Source organism: Delphinapterus leucas, chromosome 14, assembly GCF_059928025.1.
Source record: "Delphinapterus leucas isolate spDelLeu-1000000601 "Yukka" chromosome 14, BTC_Dleu_Yukka2, whole genome shotgun sequence".
In the NCBI taxonomy this organism is placed as follows: Eukaryota; Metazoa; Chordata; class Mammalia; order Artiodactyla; family Monodontidae; genus Delphinapterus; species Delphinapterus leucas.
This window is the reverse complement of record NC_143142.1, coordinates 8,456,884-8,478,140: the sequence shown is the minus strand read 5'-3', so window position 1 is coordinate 8,478,140 and position 21,257 is coordinate 8,456,884. Positions and strand designations below refer to the sequence as shown.

General features: G+C 36.5%; 1 protein-coding gene across 1 annotated transcript in view; it reads right to left on the bottom strand.

Annotated features, from left to right (window-relative positions):
* Nucleotides 1-15,306: 15,306 nt before the first annotated feature.
* Nucleotides 15,307-21,257, bottom strand: part of IFT81 (intraflagellar transport 81) — an 85,979-nt gene continuing 80,028 nt past the window's right edge. Inside the window, exons 18-19 of the mRNA XM_022597811.2 lie at nucleotides 21,088-21,133; nucleotides 15,307-16,029 (exon numbers count right to left, since the gene is read on the bottom strand). Of these exons, the coding sequence (XP_022453519.1) occupies nucleotides 15,847-16,029; nucleotides 21,088-21,133 (229 nt within the window). The 3' untranslated portion in view covers nucleotides 15,307-15,846. The remainder of the gene's footprint in view (nucleotides 16,030-21,087; nucleotides 21,134-21,257) is intronic.

Genomic DNA, 21,257 nt, shown 5'->3' with positions numbered 1-21,257 from the left:
CTAAAGGCCTGAAAGCTGTGTGGTGCGGCACACCCCCCTCCCCCAACCAAAAAAAAAAAAAAAGGTTAAGATGGTAAATTTTATGTTATGTGTATTTTCCCACAATAAAAAAAAGTAATGAAGTCTAATGATACATACTATGACATGGATGGCCTTGAAAACGTTATGCTAACGGAAAGAAGCCAGACACAAAAGACCACATATTGTATGGTTCCACAGGCTGGGGGGTCTGGGGGAAATGGGCAGTGACTGCTAATAGGTACATGGTTTCTTTTCAGGGTGGTGAGATGTTCCTAAAGTGAATGTAGTAATGGTTGCACAACTCTGGTAATGTACTGAAAATCACTGAATTTTTGAAAGGGTGAATTGTATGGTATGTAAATTATATCTCAATAAGGCTGTTAAAAAATTAAGGTAAGAAGACTGAAAATGAATGAACTGCTTCTTTTTAAAAATTATTATTGTTAGGTTCTGTGATCTAACAATATCTAACAATATCTAGTTGACGACTGCTTTCCCTTAATGAACTGTAGGAACATAAGGCTGTGCTATGACAGAACAGGGGAGGAGTGCTATTCACGAACAGGAATACAGCTAACTCAATTGAAGAAGTGAGATAAAATGTCTGCAGGCTTGAAAGAAAAAAAATAACCCAGCAGCAGATATTTTTAGAAGATACTTCAAAAAAAGTTGTAATAGGTCAAATACATTTCTAGAAAAACAAAGCAACTAAAACCCTTCAATACAAGGGGCTTGCAAAAGGTCTTAAAGGTTTTTCTCAAACTAAGTCCTGCATTGTTTAATCACTTTATAACCGCTTTTGATTTCTTGACAAGATAATTTGGAAGTCCAAATGTGCATTTCAACTTGCTTCTCATCATTCTGTACTTGATCATGCTCTGGGACGTTAACATAGACAATACCTGCAAAGATGTTTAAGAGTAGAATAGACTGTACCATAAAAATGACATTAAAAAGGACAGTGGTCTGCCTGAAACAGGAAGGAAATCCTGTCACATGGTACAGCATGGAAGAACCTTGAGGATATTATGCTAAGTGAAGCAAGCCAGTCATAAAAAGATAAATACTGTATGATTCCACTTATATGAGGATCCTAGAGTAGTCAAATTCAGAGACAGAAAGTAGAATGGTGGTTGCCCGGGGCTGGGGAAGGGGGATGGGGAGTTAGTGTTTAATGGGTATAGAGTTTCAGTTTGTTCTGGAGATCTATTGTGCAACAATGTGAATATTCTGAACCATACACTTAAAGATGGTTACGATGGTAAATTTTAGGTTATGTATTTTTCACCATAATTTAAAAAGTTTAAAAAGGACAGTGTTGAGTTACAAGCCTTAATAAAAATTTCATTTTTATTGTATTAAGGTATGACTGACATGGAAAGAATTTTCAAATTTGATAAAGAAACTTGCTGGCTTGTGTTTATCTTTACTTTTTACTCCTGCTGGAGTATAATGAAAACAGATCACTTGGTTTAATTTTGTGATTATTTTTACTTCCTGGTTCCTGCCTGATTATGCAATGCTTTTGGTTACAAATAGAAAAAAAGGAAAGTTTATGTGCTAGTCTATTATTTTTGCCTCTATTATGGCATTACATTAAAGAGGACTGGACTGAGAAATATTTCTACTTATATAAGTTTTTATACAGATTTGTTTCTAAATAAATTGAAATTCTGGGGCCTTGGCCACTAAGTAAGGCATCTTCCCTAAGGTCTATGAGCTGATGCTACTTCATACTTCCAAGTGTATTCTTATTTTAACTGGTTTTACAATACACTAGCTTCCTCTTTCAACAAACCTAAAAGGTCACAGAATCTATCTTGAGTAATACACAAAATATTTCATAGATTTTTTGATTTCATCACATTAACTCTAAAATGTAACCACTGCTTGGAACTGTGACAATTTGATACAAGATAAGCCAAAAAGGACAGATGTTCATTACAATCATGTACAATGGGTCACTCTGAGAACAGCTACTAACTATTCCATACTTATACTATGTGCGTTCCTGAGATACCGTCTCTGCTTTTAGACAATAATCATACATATGCATTTTTTCATACATATGCATTTCTAAGTGTGTTAAAGGCATGACAACATTCATTTTCTTTTTTTTTAAAAAATAAATTTATTTATTTTGACTGCGTTCGTCTTCGTGGCTGCACTTGGGCCTTCTCTAGTTCTGGTGAGCGGGGGCTACTCAACGCTGCAGTGCGTGTGCTTCTCATTGCGGTGGCTTCTCCCGTTGCAGAGCATGGGCTCTAGGCGTGCGGGCCTCAGCAGTTGTGGTGCACGGGCCTAGCCCCTCAGCGGCATATGGGATCCTCCCGGACCAGGGATCGAACCTGGGTCCCCTGCATTGGCAGGTGGACTCCCAACCACTGTGCCACCAGGGAAGTCCCAACATTCATTTTCTATAAACTTTATCCTAAGCCTGATGAGTGTTCTAGTACTAGATTTATATAACATACTTTTGAATAGTGAGAATGAAGCAGTGGTTAAGATGTCAAAGTCTCCAGAACATATTAGTGATTATTTCTAATTACAGAGCTATATTATATTTACTTTATTCTCTATCTGGTTAATCAAGATGATACTTGGGCAGTTGCTACAGTAAGCCCTACCTGAATGGTGACTGTAAGTAGCTCGGTAAAAATAATGAGAAGACAATCAGTTTGGAGAGGGCTCCCAGTCTTACCTACCACCTTCATACATAACCTTATTTGATCCTTTCAACAATTCTTTGAAGTTGTCAGAGAAAGAAACTGAGGTCCAAAGCAATTAAGTGATTTACTCAAGGTCACACTCTATTACTTTCATTCATTCATTATTCATTTAACTAGTATTAACTGATCAAAGTTGCTTATGTGCAAGTAGGCACAGGAAATACAACTGTGAACAGAAACCAGTTCCGCATTCCATGCTCTTACAGTCCAAAAGGAGAATCAGATAAGGATATGTATGATTACCATACAGGACTTGTATCTTTAAATGGCTGACCCTATATGTTAAGCATTTTACTGTTCCCCAGGTGTCTACTACACTTTCTGAAGGTTCTTACCCTGGCTCACCAATCTCATCTCCTGTTTTATGTGTGTGTGAGAGAGAACAATAATTATATACACCCACATAAACATATATAATACAATATTTATATATATAATATATTCCTTTATAGACATATATTTAAAGAAAATGTGTTTGTTCTTTAAGGTATTCCTTAAAGGAATTCCTCTATCTTCCATGCCATTAAGGGATTATAGAGCTCCTTCTCCTCCACTAAGAGACCTATTGGCTCCTAGGAAATCTCATCCACTTTGAGCCCTGGTAGTGACAGGACAGTGTCAAGGAAAGAATGCTAATGATTTTTCCACTAGCTGATCCCAAAAGCTTGGCAGAGGGGAGCTCAGTCCACTGAATGTTTATATAGCACCTTGATTAAAAGAGCTCAAAGCAGTAGTCTGAGTAGCTGTATTATAACCTCATTTTGTAAACTGCGTATTTTAAATACGAAAATAAATTCCTTTACCAATAAGCTTCATTATTTGTTAAAAATAATCATGAGATAAATTTCACAGAAAGAAGACTAGAAGTAAAATTGTAAATGGTGATAATCCCTGGGTGGTGGGATTACAGGTTATTTTAATTATCTTCTGTATTCAAATTTTCTACAATTAACATTATGGACTTCTCATTTAGAAAAAAATACTTAAAAAATTAAAGAAGAGGCCATAAAAACTCAACCTTACATAATTAAAAAAATACAAATTAAAATAATTCTTTAAGTCTATCATATTGACAGAGATATTATGAAGCTAATATACCTAGTATAGGTAAGGGGACAGTAAACTAGGCACTGTCATTCATGACTGATGGGATTACAAATTGTCACCAGTTTTTTGAAGGGTGATTTGGCAATATCTATTGATCTAAAGTATCTATCTAAAATTTTAAATGCACATACTTCTGAATCCAACAATTCTACTTCTAAGATTTTTTTTCCTTGTAGATATACTTGCATAAGGGTTCAAAGATGTAAGCAGAAGGATGTTCAGTAAGGAATTTGTTAATTAAACTGTTCTACACCTATATAGTGGAATATTCTGCAACTATTAAGAGTAGGAGAGGGGCTTCCCTGGTGGCACAGTGGTTGAGAGTCTGCCTGCCGATGCAGGGGACGCGGGTTCGTGCCCCGGTCCGGGAAGATCCCACATGCCGCGGAGCGGCTGGGCCCGTGAGCCATGGCCGCTGAGCCTGCGCGTCCGGAGGAGCCTGTGCTCTGCAACGGGAGAGGCCACAACAGTGAGAGGCCCGCATATCACAAAAAAAAAAAAAAAAAAAAAGAGTAAGATAGCTCTATATGTACATATGATTATAATTTACTGTTTAGTGCAAAAAGCAAGTTTCAGAATAGTGAATATAACCCTTTCTGTATACAATTTTTAAAGGCTGTAAATACATATATGTGCCTGTGTATGCAATTAAAATGTCTGGAAGAATATTCTAAAACCTAACTGTGGACATACCTCTGAGAAGTGAGAAGACTGAGACAGGTGAGGGTTTATTTTTTTAAACTACTATTCTTTGATATTATCTGAATTTTGTTACACTGATCTTGTATTTTTATCTTTAACAGCTTTATTGGGACATAATTCACATAGCATACAATTCACCAATTTAAAGTGATTTAAATGTACACACACATTCACTATTTTTTAGTATATTCACAGAGTTGTACAATCATCACCACGGTGTGTATTTTTTTTAATGAAAAATATTTTGAAAAATGCTCTAGAAGTAAACTTACTAGTGGCAAGAGAACGTGTGTCTGAGATACGAAAAAAGAAAGTTTTGAAGATTAAGGGAATGATACACATAAACAAGGAGGAAAAAAATGATGGAGAGGGTCAGAGACAAAAAAAAAATAAAGATGTTAAATTGAGTTTTAACTAGGAACATATTAGATCTGCCTTCATTAAATCAACACATCTGGATTCTGTACCAACAAGATCAAGGTAAGATATTTAGGCATGATAAGAAAAAGAAAACAAAGAAACCTTTGATTTGATTGTACTGCAAATATTTGGACCAGATTCTATATAAATCTGCAGATAGCTGGACATGAATTTAGTTTAGAAAAATATATTTACTTTGTAGTTGCTAGAAATCTCTCCTGTCTTAGGAAGTTAACAGAGAGATACTACTTCTTAAGCAACGAATACTTACTGAACATCAACAATGCTCTGATTTGCTTAAGAATACCTGAGATGTCTGTAGCCTTATTATGATTTTAGGCAGCCTCTCTGCTAATGGATGGGGCTGTGTTCCTGTCTTGCTAGTTGTTTGGCATAGGGTGTCCAGCACTGTAGCTTGCTGGTTGTTGAGTGAAGCCGGGTCTTGGTGTTGAGATGGAGATCTCTGGGGGATTTTCGCCGTTTGATATTACATGGGGCTGGGAGGTCTCTTGTGGGAATAAAGACACAGACCTACTAGAGCATGGACTTGAGAATATGGGGAGGGGGAAGGGTAAGCTGTGACAAAGTGAGAGAGTGGCATGGACATATATACGCTACCAAACGTAAAACAGATAGCTAGTGGGAAGCAGCCGCATAGCACAGGGAGATCAGCTAGGTGGTTTGTGACCACCTAGAGGGGTGGGATAGGAAGGGTGGGAGGGAGACGCAAAAGGGAGGAGATATGGGGATATATGTATATGTATAGCTGATTCACTTTGTTATAAAGCAGAAACTAACACACCATTGTAAAGCAATTATATACTCCAAAAAAGATGTTAAAAAAAAAAAAAAAAGAATACCTGAGAATAAGGAGAGCTGGGTAGAGAGGAAAGGGCTCCTGAAACATACCGACAAACTTAATAAGCACAAACCATGTAGGAATATTCTGACTCTTTGGCTCAAAGTTTTGTATATGTTTTTAGAAGAAGGATGAGAAAACATACATTTGAAAGATAATATTTTATGAAAACATTCAGCAAAACTCACATTTAATCTCTGTATTACTTAAAATTACCTTTTCTCTGAGATTTTTCCCTCATTAAAATCTTGCTTGAGCACTACAGATCTTAGGAATACTTTGTAAAATATCACCTTATTCCCTTTTTTTTTGTATCTTTAAAAAGCACAGTTCAAAAGTTGTGCAGTTGGAGGAATCTCTGGCACCAGGAAAAGCAAACTTCACTGATCATCCTATAAAATCAATTAACTTGGGTACTACGAGCTCTTATATACTTAATTAGGGCCCTGTGGTGACTATAGCAATTGATCTGGTTCAACATCAATAAAATAATGGAAATAGGGGCTTCCCTGGTGGCGCAGTGGTTGAGAGTCCGCCTGCTGATGCAGGGGACGCGGGTTCGTGCCCCGGTCCGGGAGGATCCCACGTGGCACAGAGCAGCTGGGCCCGTGAGCCATGGCCGCTGAGCCTGCGCGTCCGGAGCCTGTGCTCCGCAACGGGAGAGGCCACAGCAGTGAAAGGCCCGCGTACCGCAAAAAAAAAAAAATAATAATAATAATAATGGAAATGTACACAGGATAGCCACACTCATGCAAAACCTGTTTTTATAAAGAAGTAAATATCAGATTAAAAATATAAGTCACTACTTTTGAATTAGGAAACTGCAAAGTAATGCTGGTGCAAAAAAATTTTTTTTTTTTTTTTTTTTAAAGGTCATGCTGCGCAGTGGCTTGCAGGATCTTGCTTAAGTGGTAATAGTTGCAAAAATCACTCACCATGTGGCTAACAGTTGACATAATACTTGATTCAAAATCAAGCAACAGGGCTTCCCTGGTGGCACAGTGGTTGAGAGTCCGCCTGCCGATGCAGGGGACACGGGTTCGTGCCCCGGTCCGGGAAGATCCCACATGCCGCAGAGCGGCTGGGCCCGTGAGCCATGGCTGCTAAGCCTGCGCGTCCGGAGCCTGTGCTCCGCAGCGGGAGAGGTCACAGCAGTGAGAGGCCCGCGTACCGCAAAAAAAAAAAAAAAAAAAAAAAAAATCAAGCAACAAGGAATCCTCGAGAACAAGCTATCCTTTGAAGTATTATAATATGTTGTGTTTCCCTATTTCTACATGTGCATGTAAGCATGTGCACGTGTGTTAACACAACATTTTATTGGTAATTAATGAACTGTGCATGCTGGAGACTATTGCTAACAACATAATCATCTCTATAAATGCTCTGATTGACTGTAACATCTTAGGAGACCATATGAAAATAGAAAACGTTACTATCCCCGGTAATATGAGCCATGTAGGACAATGATCAGTTGTTATTATTTGTTTAAAATTAAAATTGCTTTATCAGAAAGGTTACCTAAGTCTTGTCCTGTGACTGTGACAACAAATTAAAAATGGAACTGCTTAAACCTCCAAAATATGCAAAACGGTAACTGAAAGAATATCGCTTTAATGACAGTTAAAACCATCCATCTCCATGGGCTAAATGTAGATACATTTGGAAGCTAACCTTGGCTTTCAGGCTTGAGGTTAGACTAGTAGGGTGTCTATTGTCATCTGGACAGGTGGCAATAACCTTAGACGGGGATGTCAGAGCCTCCAAAGTCTTCTTTTAGATCTTACATCAAGCTACAATGAACCCTGGCTTCCGAACAAATTCTGAATGCCAAAAAGCAAAGGTGAAGGGTTAACTGCTCGTTATTTTTTATTTCTTTGATGCTAAAATATTTTAAAAAGCAAGGACAGCTCAATTTAGATTTATAAAAAGGCACTCTGATGAAAAGCAAATGTGTTCCTGTATTTTGAAGTAGATGGTTAGAAAGCTAATATAGAGCTTGTGGTCTAAATATATCATTCTTTTAGAGGCAGAACATATTGCTGGGGAAAAAAATCCTCTATCATAGGACTTATGGCATATAGTAACTAAAATGTTTTTTCCATTTGTTGAATTTTCTATGTTGGAGAATATTATTCACTACACCCAGAGAGAAGTCCTAAATTGGAAAAGCAGCTGAGTCCAAGGTCATCTCTCTTGTTTCCAAATATATCTTGAAACAAATGCAAGAAGGGCACTTTGCTGAGTGTTATCTGGACATATATAGTTTCAATCAAATTCTTCAAGAAGTGTCAGAATAAAAGTTGAACATTTGTTTGACACTGCCAAGTCACTAGCAAGCGGGTCTCTTCAAGGGCTGAGGCTCCCCTCAGCGACTTGTCAATTATTACAACATAAAAGAGTTCTTTTTCCTACTCTCAAGAAAAAGAAATCAAGCACTGTTAAACACCAGCTCTGAATTTTTTTCTCACATTTTTGGATATACAGGAAATCATATAAACTTATAAAAATGTCTCCCAACAAAAATATAACTTTAAAATATTTTGTGGGCTTCTCTGGTGGTGCAGTGGTTGAGAGTCCGCCTGCCGATGCAGGGGACACGGGTTCGTGCCCCAGTCTGGGAAGATCCCACATGCCGTGGAGCAGCTGGGCCCGTGAGCCATGGCCGCTGAGCCTGTGCGTCCGGAACCTGTGCTCTGCAATGGGAGAGGCCACAACAGTGAGAGGCCCATGTACCGCATAAAAAAAAAAAAAAAAAAAAAAATTTGTTTCTCACCTAAACTCCTTTGAATTAGCAAATCTTTTCCATATATCTGAAAATGTGACATGAAGCAAAAACGTGATTGTATAGATGAGATGATAGAGTTGTAAACTGAATCAAAGAATAAAATGTTGAATCTCTGAGTTAGTGTAAAAAATATTCCTCCAAAGACAATGAAACAAATAACCGGCTTATTGCCTATACTGCTCTCCTTTGTCATAAAAACCAAATCAAACGTAGTCCATGATAGTAGTCTCTCTTGGAGATGATTAATTTGTGATTCTCTACAATGTATGAATCTCTCATCTCATCAAGGGTCCAAAAGGAAGCAGGGATATTAAGAACAATGCCAACAAGTGTACCAACTCAAAACCCTCAGCAATTTGGTTTCCAACTCCTTTTCCAGCTTCAACTCTCTTACTCTCTCCAGCCTTGTCTGGCTTGTACCTCAGGGCATCCCTTTCTTGGGGCTTCCTCTTCCCCATGGAGCTCTTGTTCCCTCCCTAAGCCAAATTCTACCCATGCTTCCAGAATGGTTGAAACTTGTACTATCTCCTTCTCTAGCGTGCCTAGACTGCTCCAGCCCACAGTGTTGGTTTTTTTTCCTTTGAATTCCCATAGGACTATTAACTCTTGATCCCATTCCAAAAAGTTAAATTGAAACTTTTAGAGACCCTAAGCCCTAAAAAGAGTGTAAGGAAGTCTGAGTTCTGATTTTTCTAATGAAAACTTTTTTTTTTTAATTTATTTATTTTTTAATTTTTGGCTGTGTTGGGTCTTCATTGCTGTATGCGGGCTTTTCTCTAGTTGTGGCGAGCGGGGGCTACTCTTCGTTGTGGTGCGCAGGCTTCTCATTTGCGGTGCCTTCTTTGTTGTGGAGCACGGGCTCTAGGCACGCGGGCTTCAGTAGTTGTGGCACGTGGGCTCAGTAGTTGTGGCTCGCGGGCTCTAGAGCGCGGGCTCAGTAGTTGTGGCGCATAGGCTTAGTTGCTCCGTGGCATGTGGGATCTTCCTGGACCAGGGCTCGAACCCGTGTCCCCTGCACTGGCGGGCGGATTCTTAACCACTGTGCCACCAGGGAAGCCCTGAAAACTTCTTTGATTTCTGAAATATCAAATATCAGGGTACATCTGTTTGCCTACTGGATAATCCAGTGCTGTAAACTCCTTCGATTACTGGTTCCTATCCAAATTTTACTCATCTTTCCAGGCCCAGATCGTTCCTCCCTCTTTGATGAAGCCTCCTGGACTCCCCTTTGACCTTTTAGTCTTCCCTAGATCTCCGTTTTGATTGCACTTTGATAGCACACAAAATTTAGCACTTGGTTATTAGGATTCGATATATTTGCTGTTGTTTAATGTATTGTTGTTACTCCTGTTAATGACAGGGGCCATGTCTTACACTTTTACTGTACCTTTTCATAGAATCCAGCTGAATGCCCAGCATATCAAATTACAGAGCACAAGAGCTTAGCACATAATAGGAACTCCTTACCCTGGCTCCATGCAACTGGGTAACTTACTGAGCCATTCTAGACTTGTGATTTCCTGAAAACGCCATGTCCTTAAATGCCTTTATGTCTTCCACTTTTCTTATACCTATCAAAATCTTAACTTATTCTTACAAATCTAGCTCAAGTCCCACCTCTTCCATTAATCTTTCCTCAAACCCCCCTGTTAGAATTAATTGCTTCTTCCTCTGAGCTCCTTGTTCTATAGATTAAAAAAACTTTTCTTTTTGCTGCCTAATATTAGAGTTTTCTAGACTGTAAGGTCTTTGAGAGCAAAAACCAGGTCGTGTTCATTTTCATTTTAGCACTTAGCACAGTGTCAGGCACACAGAAGATAATAAATATTTGCATATAAGTAAATGAGTGAACTTACAAATTCATTCTCCAATTAATCAAGTAATATCTTGCTAATTTCTTTGGTTTGGCCTTGGCATTTTCATAGATGAAGGCAAGAAATGTCCATAAAACTATTCAGTGGATTCTGGATTTGACCAAATTAAATAACTTTTGTGGTTTTGCTTAATATTTTATTGTATCTCGATCTTTAAGTTTCATTGCAGCACTGTTCATAAAGTAAAAAACTGGAATCAATCTAAATGTCCAGCAACAGGAGACACATGATTTTAAGACTTTCACAGAGAAAGTTTTAAATTATAACCTATAAAGCTTCTATTTGCTCTGTATCTAAAACTATTGCTTCTTTTATCTATTTACTTGACAATCATTTTTACTATAATTCCCTCATCTGGTTGGTAGAGCTTATTTTTAACCATTTAGTAAATTAGTAAAGTTTGTTCCTCAGGTACAGTAAGCAAATACATTTTTAAAAAAGCATTATAAGAAGCAATAAAATAGGGACTTCCCTGGTGATCCAGTGGTTAAGAATCCACCTTCCAACGCAGGGAACGCAGGTTCGATTCCTGGTCGGGGACTAAGATCCCACATGCAGCGTGGCAACTAAGCCCTTGCGCCACAACTACTGAGCCCGTGTGCTCTGGAGCCCTCGCACCATAACTAGAAAGAAGCCAGTGTGCCACAACAAAAGATCCTGCATGCCATAACTAAGACCTGATGCAGCCAAAAAAAATAATAATAAAAAATAAATACTAAAAAAAAGAAGCAATAAAAATAATTTCACACATATTATAGTTTATAAATGGACATTAACCTTTATGGATATATATAACCAGTATATTCATGGGTCACACTGCAGGACAACACAGTAGTAAAGAGTACAGGTCTTAGACTCTGGCTCTGCCACAGTTATTAGCTGTGTAATACTGTGAAAGCCTTTCTATGCCTCAGTTTCATCATCTATAAAATGAGAATAATAGTATCTCACAGGATTATTTTGATATTTACATTGATTCATACACATAAAGCACTTAGGACAGTGTCCGGTACACACCAAGTGCTTAATAATGGGTTAGCTGCTAGCATCATCATCATCATCATTGTGGTTATTATGATTACAGAGCTTTAGATTACAGGGAATAAAATTTGTTCAATCTCGCTTTGCCTAACTGCTGTTGAAAAAAATTTCTCTTCCTCTGTAAGTCTGCTTCACTTCTAGAACCAATAAACCAATCAGGCTGTGCTCTTTAACAATGGAACAGGCTCCCTCGTGAGGAGTGAGCTGCATTGCGGTTACTCTACCCAGGCTGGAAAGTGATTTGCTACAAGCGTTAACGTCCTGATTTCTGCACTGTAGAGAGGCTCAAAGAGGTCCCTCAAAGGTCCCAACCTAATAAATGACTACATGACTCATTCTGAGGTTCCTTTCAAGCTCCAAAACTCTATGCCTATTTACCAACTTCTCACATGCAGTGTTAAGCGGCAGTCTTGCCAGGAACCTGCCATTAACACTCTGAACTGAGGCGGAAACAAATACTTTCACTGAAAAGCAGAAATCTTTAATTTCCTTCTGTGTTCTGAACAGTGAATTTTGTGTTCTGAAACCAAATTTGGTGACTCAAGTCTCTTAGCAATTCTAGAAAGGAAATAGTGAAATTATCGGTGTCTGCTGAGAAAGTACTTACAGTTTGCCAAAAGAGGGAGCATGGGAGCAGAAAGCATGTTTGTCTAAGTCTTTAAAAAAATACTTGTTTGGATTCTGTGCTTTAGTTTTTGACTTCTTTTGCAAGGATGGGATGAGACTAAATGACAGTTACAGACAATATTCTCTTTTTAAGATTGTCTTCAGACAGAAGGGTCAAAGACTGATACACATAACTTTAAACGATCCCTCTCCATCCTCCCCAGACAAAAGTCACCTCATGCCTGGCTGCCACACATCAAATAGCTCTAATTAAACTGCTCTCATTAAAAGGAAAGGGAGGAGGAGCTCAGGCTAGCAGCTTCTCCTGAGTAGGGAAACAATTACATATTTAATAAAAGTACAACTTTATTTCTCTCCTGGCTGCCATGGATTGTTTAAAAAAGAAGGATTCATTGTATATATAAGCTAGATCTCACCTTTACCACAACAATGGAGAAGTTATTGATATAACCAAGTTTAAGGAAAGTTAATCATCAGGGTGGTGCTAACTTATTCACTCCCTAGGGCTAATCACTCCTTCTTGCCAAGCAAGAGGAATGATATAAGCGCCTAAGAACCCTTTGTAGAAACAAGTCTTTGATTCACACTTATTATTAGTCACTAATGTTGGGTGAATGCCTGTGTAAGACAAGGAGGTTTCTATAAGACTAAGACACACATCTCCATGAGAAGTCATTTTTCAATACAAATTAGATTTTTGCCTTTGTAAAGGCAGCTTTAGCGAGTTACCCATTTGTGCATATTTTCAAAATCAATTCAGAAGAATTCTGCAAATTTATATACTTTTAGTTTGAGCAACAGATTCAGTCTCTTCCTTTACTCAAATTACCAAAAAGTTCTTTGTATTACGTTAGCCTAAAAACTTAAGAAACACACTTGGAAAATTCACAGAGCTTAAAATTTTCCCCCCAAATTATATATGTTATGTAAACTATTTGATAGTTTAATGAAATGGCTTCTTTTATTACTGCTATCTGCTGCATTAAAGCAAAATGATAGAAAATATTAATCTAAAGAAGAAAGTTAAATGTTCTACAATTTCCTGAGATCTGGTTTAATTTCCATATGCCTTCGAACAATGTTCTAAGACAATTCTGCTACACCTTCTGGACCGGGAAAATACATGATCTTGGATTCAGTTATTAATAGATTTATAACAGAAAAGACATTATCCTATTATAAGATTCTTCTTAAAGGATAACCTTTAAAGTTGGATTATTTCCTTAACTAATACAGGAAGCAAGATAAGCACTGGCCTTTTGAAATTTACAGTTTAAATAGTCAGTCCCATGCAACAGCTGGCAATACTGGGTCCTAGGAGGAGAAGATCTGTGAACGCAGAAGCAGATTTCACAGGCTACATTTTTTTCCTTTATTTGGGCCATCATGTGGAAGCCGGATTATTTTCTAAAACGATTAAGTACTCTCATCAATTAGCCAGCTAGAGTATCAATCCTGAAGGAAAAATGTAATAAATTCTTCTTCTGTAAGTGCCAGCTGTCAAAAACTGTCAGAGTTAGTCAAAGCTTTTTAATGTTCCAATCAAATCGTAAAATGAGTGGAAAGTCACTGTATAAAACCCATTAAGCTGTGTTACTAAATGTCCAATGTTACATAAAAACTATAAATAACTTTGTACTTTTAGGGCTTTTTTTTTTTTTCAATTTGCTTTTCTTAAAATAATAATGATGTTCGGCTTCAGTTAATAAAGTAATTTTGGAGCTGCCTTAGAGTTTAATCCACATACTCTTTCTGTGTGGAATACAGAAGGCAAGCAATAATCAAATCAGAATTGTAAGCATTCCTTGGAGTATCTGTCGCTAACAATTTTAAAAATTAAGAGAAGAGCATCAAAGACAGTGAAGGCTGAAAAAACTAATCATTAGGCTTAATAATCTTACAAATTGACATAACTTTGGGGAATAAAATGCTGTTTCTGGGAAGCACATCTAGTCTTTTTCAAATATTTGCAAAGGAATTCATACTCTGGTTAAAGGAATATCACTTACTACTGGCTTAAAAATAACAAGGCAGTAGCCAACACTGAACAAATACATTTACCTCAATGTTCAAAAACTGATTATTGAGTTAATAAGGGTTTGCTTCCACACAGTGAACATAGCCTTTCCTCTTTTAGTACATGGTTGATCTAATAGTTGATCTACGGGCACAAATGAGAACGCTGGTAACGGATATTTGACCAAATAAGTAGCTAAAGTAAGCTGAGGACCAGATTCAAACCACTTAATAACATTGAAATGCTTCTTTTTTTCTTAAGATATGTTAAAAGAACTTTGGGGCTTCCCTGGTGGCTCAGTGGTTGAGAGTCCACCTGCTGATGCAGGGGACACCGGTTCGTGCCCCGGTCCAGGAAGATCCCACATGCCGTGGCTGGGCCCGTGAGCCATGGCCGCGGAGCCTGTGCGTCCGTAGCCTGTGCTCCGCAGTGGGAGAGGCCACAACAGTGAGAGGCCCGTGTACAGCAAAAAAAAAAAAAAAAAAAAAAAAAGAACTTTGTTTCTATACTTTCCTGGTAAGTTCCTCCATACTCTGATGGATCCCATCTCTTCCAGTAATAGCTCCTAGAATTACGAATAATTTCCATGCTAATAAGATTCTCTGATTACCAAGAAAGACACTTTCTAACAAAAATCAAGAGTAGAACACATGTGGGAACAAATACACCCAAAGCCATTAATCCAGTTTGTATATTTTGCACAGGGTAGAAACAACTTTCTTCATTAAAATGTTTTTGTTTTGTTTTCTCCAGGATAGCTAAAAAGAAAGAACCCAAGATGGACATGCTAACAATTTGAAATTTGAGTTTTCAAATCTAAAAGAAATTTTGAAAAGTAAATTGAAACTGAAATGAAGTAAAGGGTGGCATATGAATTTAGTATCTTTCTTTAAGGAAAAACCAAAGAAATCTTCAAATACCTTGTCCAGATGAAGCAGAGACTTGAGGCACTTCGACAATTTCTTATATTTAAAATAACAGTCCCCCAAACCTAAATACTATATTAGACTTTTGGTGAAAATAAGTAATAATCCTTAAATTTAACACAGTACTATAACATGAATACTTACTTAAAAAAGAATAAAAATTTACACTATATAAATTTTAAATAAATAGCCATGATATGTGCACCAAGTTTTATTTGTGTTTAAACAATACAAATAGAACAAATATGTTATTCAAAATAATAAATCTTCTTGAATTTTACATAAGAAAAAGAAACTGAAGTGAAACTGTAGGAATTGCTGAACTTCAGATAAATGTTTCTTCAAAACAAGAGATATTAATTCCTAAAAGATTCCTCTAAAGTTAAAAAAAGATTAAGAAAAACATTAAACCACTGGGTTATTATGTTAAAAAACCCTACAGTTTCTTAATGGACATATGTTTACATTTACAGATAGTAAACTCAGTCTCCTGTCTCATAAAACACAGAAGACACCACTATGTCTAAACTAAGCAAAAAAATAAAAGACTCTTTTCCATATTAAAAAACTTTTAAAACCTAAATCTACCTTAACATTATTTTCCAAGAAAACTTAACAGGGAATGGCTAATCTGAAAGCAAAATGTTGTACAAATCACTTTCAAGAAAGGGAATACACCATGGGATTATGCTTATAGCTAGCAGTATCAGCTAAAACCCCAAACAATGACACATGAACTCAGAGTATCAGCCGGTCCTCTCCTCCCTCCTGAATTACCTGACCAATGGAAGTTTGGCTTTGTTGTTTCAGAAAGCACTGTTTCTTACATTCCATCAATTGTTCAAAATCACGCCACATTTTCACTTGTTTCATATTTGGACCATGACTTTCTCGTACAGCTTTTTGTTTTTCCCGGAGTTTCTATTGTTAAAAAAAAAATCAAGAATAATTAAATCTCATATAGGGATTTACTTCTATTGTTCTAATCAGAAGAATATGGTATGCTTTGTACATCTGATGAATAATAGCTAAGCCAGGTTCTCCTATGATAGATGAAAACGAAGATGATAAAAGTTAACTAAATTTATGATAGATCTAGGACAACCTGAATTTAAAAAGAACAGAAAAATGTAAAAGAAAGGAAGGGGGAAAAAAATAAAGGGAATCTGGAAAGTGGAGCAGTAACATGGTATATAAAAATATGCAGATTTTGGAAGTCAGAAGACTTGAGTTCCAACTCTGGCTCTGTCACTAGCTGTAAGGAAGACAATTTCTCTGGACTGCAGTTTTCTCAGTTGTTAATTAAGGTTAATAACAGGGGTAATTATAAAAGTATCTGCTTTATAAGATTATTTTTTCCACATGACAATAGATATGGAAAAAATTATAAACTACCATGTGTTATACATGTTATTATTATTAAATACTGTATTCTTTCCTGAATCAGTATGCTCTAAGGGTATGCTCTATACCCAAATAAATCAAATTGTATGTAAATATTCCTCAGGGAGAAGGTCTAGTGATATTCTAAAAAGGCCCAAATCCTTATCAGAATTGTTTTTGTTACTACTAGCCTACATAGTTCCACCTGCCAAAATTGTTCTACTTACTGACTCTAAAATTATAAATAGGAATAAGAACATTTTTCAATACATTGCAAAACTATACTTTGGTTCTGTATTATGGCAAATTGAGGAGAGTGACAAAGAAAGGGAGGCACAAAGTCAGAGACAATGAGAGGAAAGAAAAGAAGGAAGGAAAGAAGAGAAAAACAGAGATGATAGTACACACATAAGGAAACAGTGCGACAGAAATACATACACTGACACACAGTGTGAGAAATCACCAAGAAGGGCAGAAAAACAAGCAAAGGCACAGAAACAGATTACACAGGAACATCTCCATCTTTTCCTCTTTTAGTATACACGGTTGATTTAACATGTGACCTAAGCACATAAGTGAAAAGGCTGGTCATTGGTACTTGCCCAAATAAGGGGCTAAACTAAAGTGAGGCCAGGTTCAAAACGCTTACTAAAGACTGCCCTCTCCACCTATGGTTAATGAAAAGCAAAGTTAACAGCAAATAGCAACAGGAAACAAAACAGAATTAAGAAAATATAATTTAAACATAACCAGCAATTTTTTGACACAATGCCTGGCATGCAAATACATCTATTTAAGTCTATGTTACAAATAAAGTATCTCACAACAAATATTTTTATCCTCATAAACTAAAACAAAAGTAGTAAGTCAGATCAAGAGTACTGAGCATGATTTTAAGATTAAGGTACTACTTAACTGTAACTTTTCTTATATTATTGGAATAATTTCCTTGTCAAAATCCTAACAACCTATAAAAAGTTATTTAAAGAACCAAAGACAGGAGGTAGGGACTGTCTGTATCAGAAATATTATATTACTGTCACTTATTACAGATTTATTTTGTGGATAGTTGCAATGTACAAAAAATACTTGTCACAGATTTCATTGTTCTTAAAAGGAAGAGGTGGTACAGGAGGAGGAAAGTTACAACTTTCAGTACAATATTCCATCTTGGTAAGGCAAATTCTAGTATATGATAGTGTGAATTGTAGCACTATAGCTTGGTCTAATTTCAGAAACTCAGTTGGCATGAGGAGGTCTGTGGATGTCCAGTCTTTGCTGGTTTGGAAGGCATATGCTATTGTCAGTTTCAAAGCCTAGGTATGTTCTGTGTTTGCCTTGAAAATTTAGATCCACTCTAGGAATGAGAGGATCAAGAAGCTTTGTTTCTTAAATGATACAGCCTGACAATCCGGGCATGAACTAATCAGTGGCTCATTTTGCTGGAACATGCTTGACGTCAGACTGCTGCTACTGCTTTCCTCCAAAATCCTGCAGTAAAACACTACACTGGAAGGGGAAAGAATAATCTTTAATCATATTTAGCAATTAAGTTTGGGTCTTTGAAAGGATTCAAAGTTTGAAAAATATTTCTCTACACATAGCATCCACCCAGATACTTTTCAAAACAAATGAAATAGAGGAATATTTTCATACAAAAAATTATATTATTTATGAAATACCTGGATGAAAGTCAATTATTGACAATCATACTAAATCCTAAAGCCCCCAAAGTCTCTAGTTAAAATACTGTGCAAATGAACGTACAACTTGATTCAAATACATACGTTCGAATATGAAAATTATTTTTTCCTTTTGAGTATGGCATGTCATTTCATAAATGGAATAAGGTGTACAGAACTCAATTTCTCTGATGAAATGGAAGAATCAGCTTTAATGTTTCTTTTTATTTTTTACTTAGATTAATATGATGGACATCTATTCACAATTCATACAAAAAGAACAGATGAACACTTTTTATAGATATGGCTGATTCCAGATTGGGGACAGGAAATGTACAGAATGAGCCCTTTGTTTGGAACATTTTGTCATTCCAGAAAATAAAAAAGCCATCAAAACCTAGTAGGATTGTTTCAAAAGGATTCAGGAGCTGACTTCAAGAGGCTTCCAACCGGCCAAACATGGGGCAATTTGAGCATGGATAGGAATAATAATTGCAATGGATTGAAACATTTAAAACATGTTAAATCTGGGAGTTATACTTTTAAAGGATGATAAAAAATGAACCCATCATTTTGAAAACCAGTAATAAACAAATCAAGCAGTTATTCTGCCTTTCCTATATGACCTGTACTTTAGAGTAACCAGAGTTGGTAAGTTGCTCTTAACAGAATTATTCCAGCCAATAAATGAAGAAGGAACAACATAATTAGAATATGACTGTTTTGCAACCTCTAATGAATTAATGGACTGAGGAAGTGATTTTCATTGGCTGCCTACATTACAAAAAGAGAGCTTCCCAAATATTGAATCGTATTTAATCAAGTCTCTAAACCCAACTGCCAATTCACAGGACATACTGGGGACAGAAGAACATGCTAACTGACACTACAGGGAGGCCATCAACAAAGCTCAGAATGCTGGAAAATGACAAATGATCAGGTTTTTTTTCTTCCAACAAATAAATTGTAAAGAAAAAAGATGGACTAGTAACCTAGAGAAAAAGGGACTTAAGAAATATCTCAAATAATAGCAATGTATGAACTCTTATTAGGATCCTGATCTGAACAAATAGACCATTAAGAAATTATGAGACAATTGGTGAAGTTTGAACACTGACTGGGTATTGGGTATTATGCAATTATTGTTAAATTATTTTTGGCATGATAATAGTATTGCAGTTATGTTAAAAAAAAAGAGTCTTTATGATACATACTGAAATATGACTAGATAAAACAATTAAATCTGTGAGATTTGCCTAAAAATGGGCAAATCTGGAAGTGGGACTATAGATAAAACAAGACTGGTCACAAATTTAATTACTGAAGTTGAGTGATGGTTATATGTGAGTTCTTTACATTATTTCCTCAATTTTTTATTTAGGCTTGAAATTTTCCATAATAAAAACTTTTAATTTTTTTAGTTCCTTTTAAAGTTTTTTTCAAAAAGACTTTTAAAAAGTCTACTTAGCAATTACTTCATTGCTTTCTACACTATTTGTTTTTCTGAAGTTCATCGTTAGAATATTACTTACAGGTTTATGGGAGCTAATTCAGCTTTTATGTAAAAGCAGATATATGTAAATATGTTTTTAATAATGACTCAAACGAAAAAATGAAAGTAAGAATGAATAATTTTACTATCACCAATTTATTGAGTCAGACCAATAGCTAAACTGTACAGTGCATTAAGACTGAAACAAAGCCATATTTTTCATTTGTACTTTCAGGATGGACAAGCCTATATATATATATAAAATCATTTCCAGGCTGCAGCCTCAAGAATATTTGAACGTTGAAATTAGACACCCATATATAATCAGTATTTTAAATGAAAAACTGCAGCCAACAATTTCTAACTCTGATGCTACAAACTTGACACTTCTATTAGAAAAACTAAGGAACTTCAATTTTCAATAGTGAAACTAAGTAAAGAACAGATAAAATGGCGTATAGTGAAGCATGGTTAGCATTCACTATGCAACATGGATTTAAAATCATTGAAGATTAGAATCAATTAGAAAAATCAATTAGTCATTTAAGTCCTGATGTTCAAGGCCCCACCACCTCTTCTACTAGGAGTGGCTCAGAGAACTGAGAAAACAAGACTCAATCACATGCTCCTATTTTTAGTAGCCCTCATATAAGACTGGCAGGTAGGGAGTGAGTATCTTAAGTAAAGTTTTTCGATTATTTGCATTAACTGAATCAATGTTTCTAAAGGACTTAAACTAGCCCCTGGCTCATAGTAAGAGCTTTGCGTTTATTAAATAAAATAAATGAATAAGTTTATACTTATAAGTATAATCCCAGTATTCCCAGATACCTGGGAATAATCTGAAACTTGTAGTTCATTAAACGTGGCATTTTGTTTGTTACGCATGAACTCTTTGTTATTTAAAACTGGATTTCCCCCCTCCTCCCAAATTCATGTGCCTTCAGTTTTATAAAACTAAATTCCTAAGGAAGAGTCTTCATCTTTGAAAGGGAGTAAGAAAGTTCCAATTTCCTCTATAACCTTAAAAAAAATGACAATGGCATAACCATGTACTGAAAGCCTGAATAGACACATTAAAAAAAAAACATTCTTGGGACTTCCCTGGTGGTGCAGTGGTTAAGAACCCCCCTGCCAATGCAGGGGACACAAGTTCGATCCCTGGTCCGGGGAGATCCCACATGCCACAGAGCAACTAAGCCCGTGCGCCACAACTACTGAGCCTGTGCTCTAGAGCCCACGTACCACAACTACTGAGCCCATGTGCTGCAACTACTGAAGCCTGTGTGCCTAGAGCCCGTGCTCCGCGACAAGAGAAGCCACAGCAATGAGAAGCCCATGCCCCTGCTCGCTGCAACTAGAGAAAGCCTGCGTGCAGCAACGAAGACCCAACACAGCCAAAAAAAAAAAATGCATTCTTACCTTTCCAAGATTTTCCTGTTCAGCAATATTTTTGGTATACTGTTCCCTGGGGAGCAAACATAATGATTTAGTTTACATTTACTTCAATCGATTTGATCATACAACTAAATTATAAATTAACATATCTATCTAAATATATTAGACGATACAGTTTATAGAGTACTAGAGTC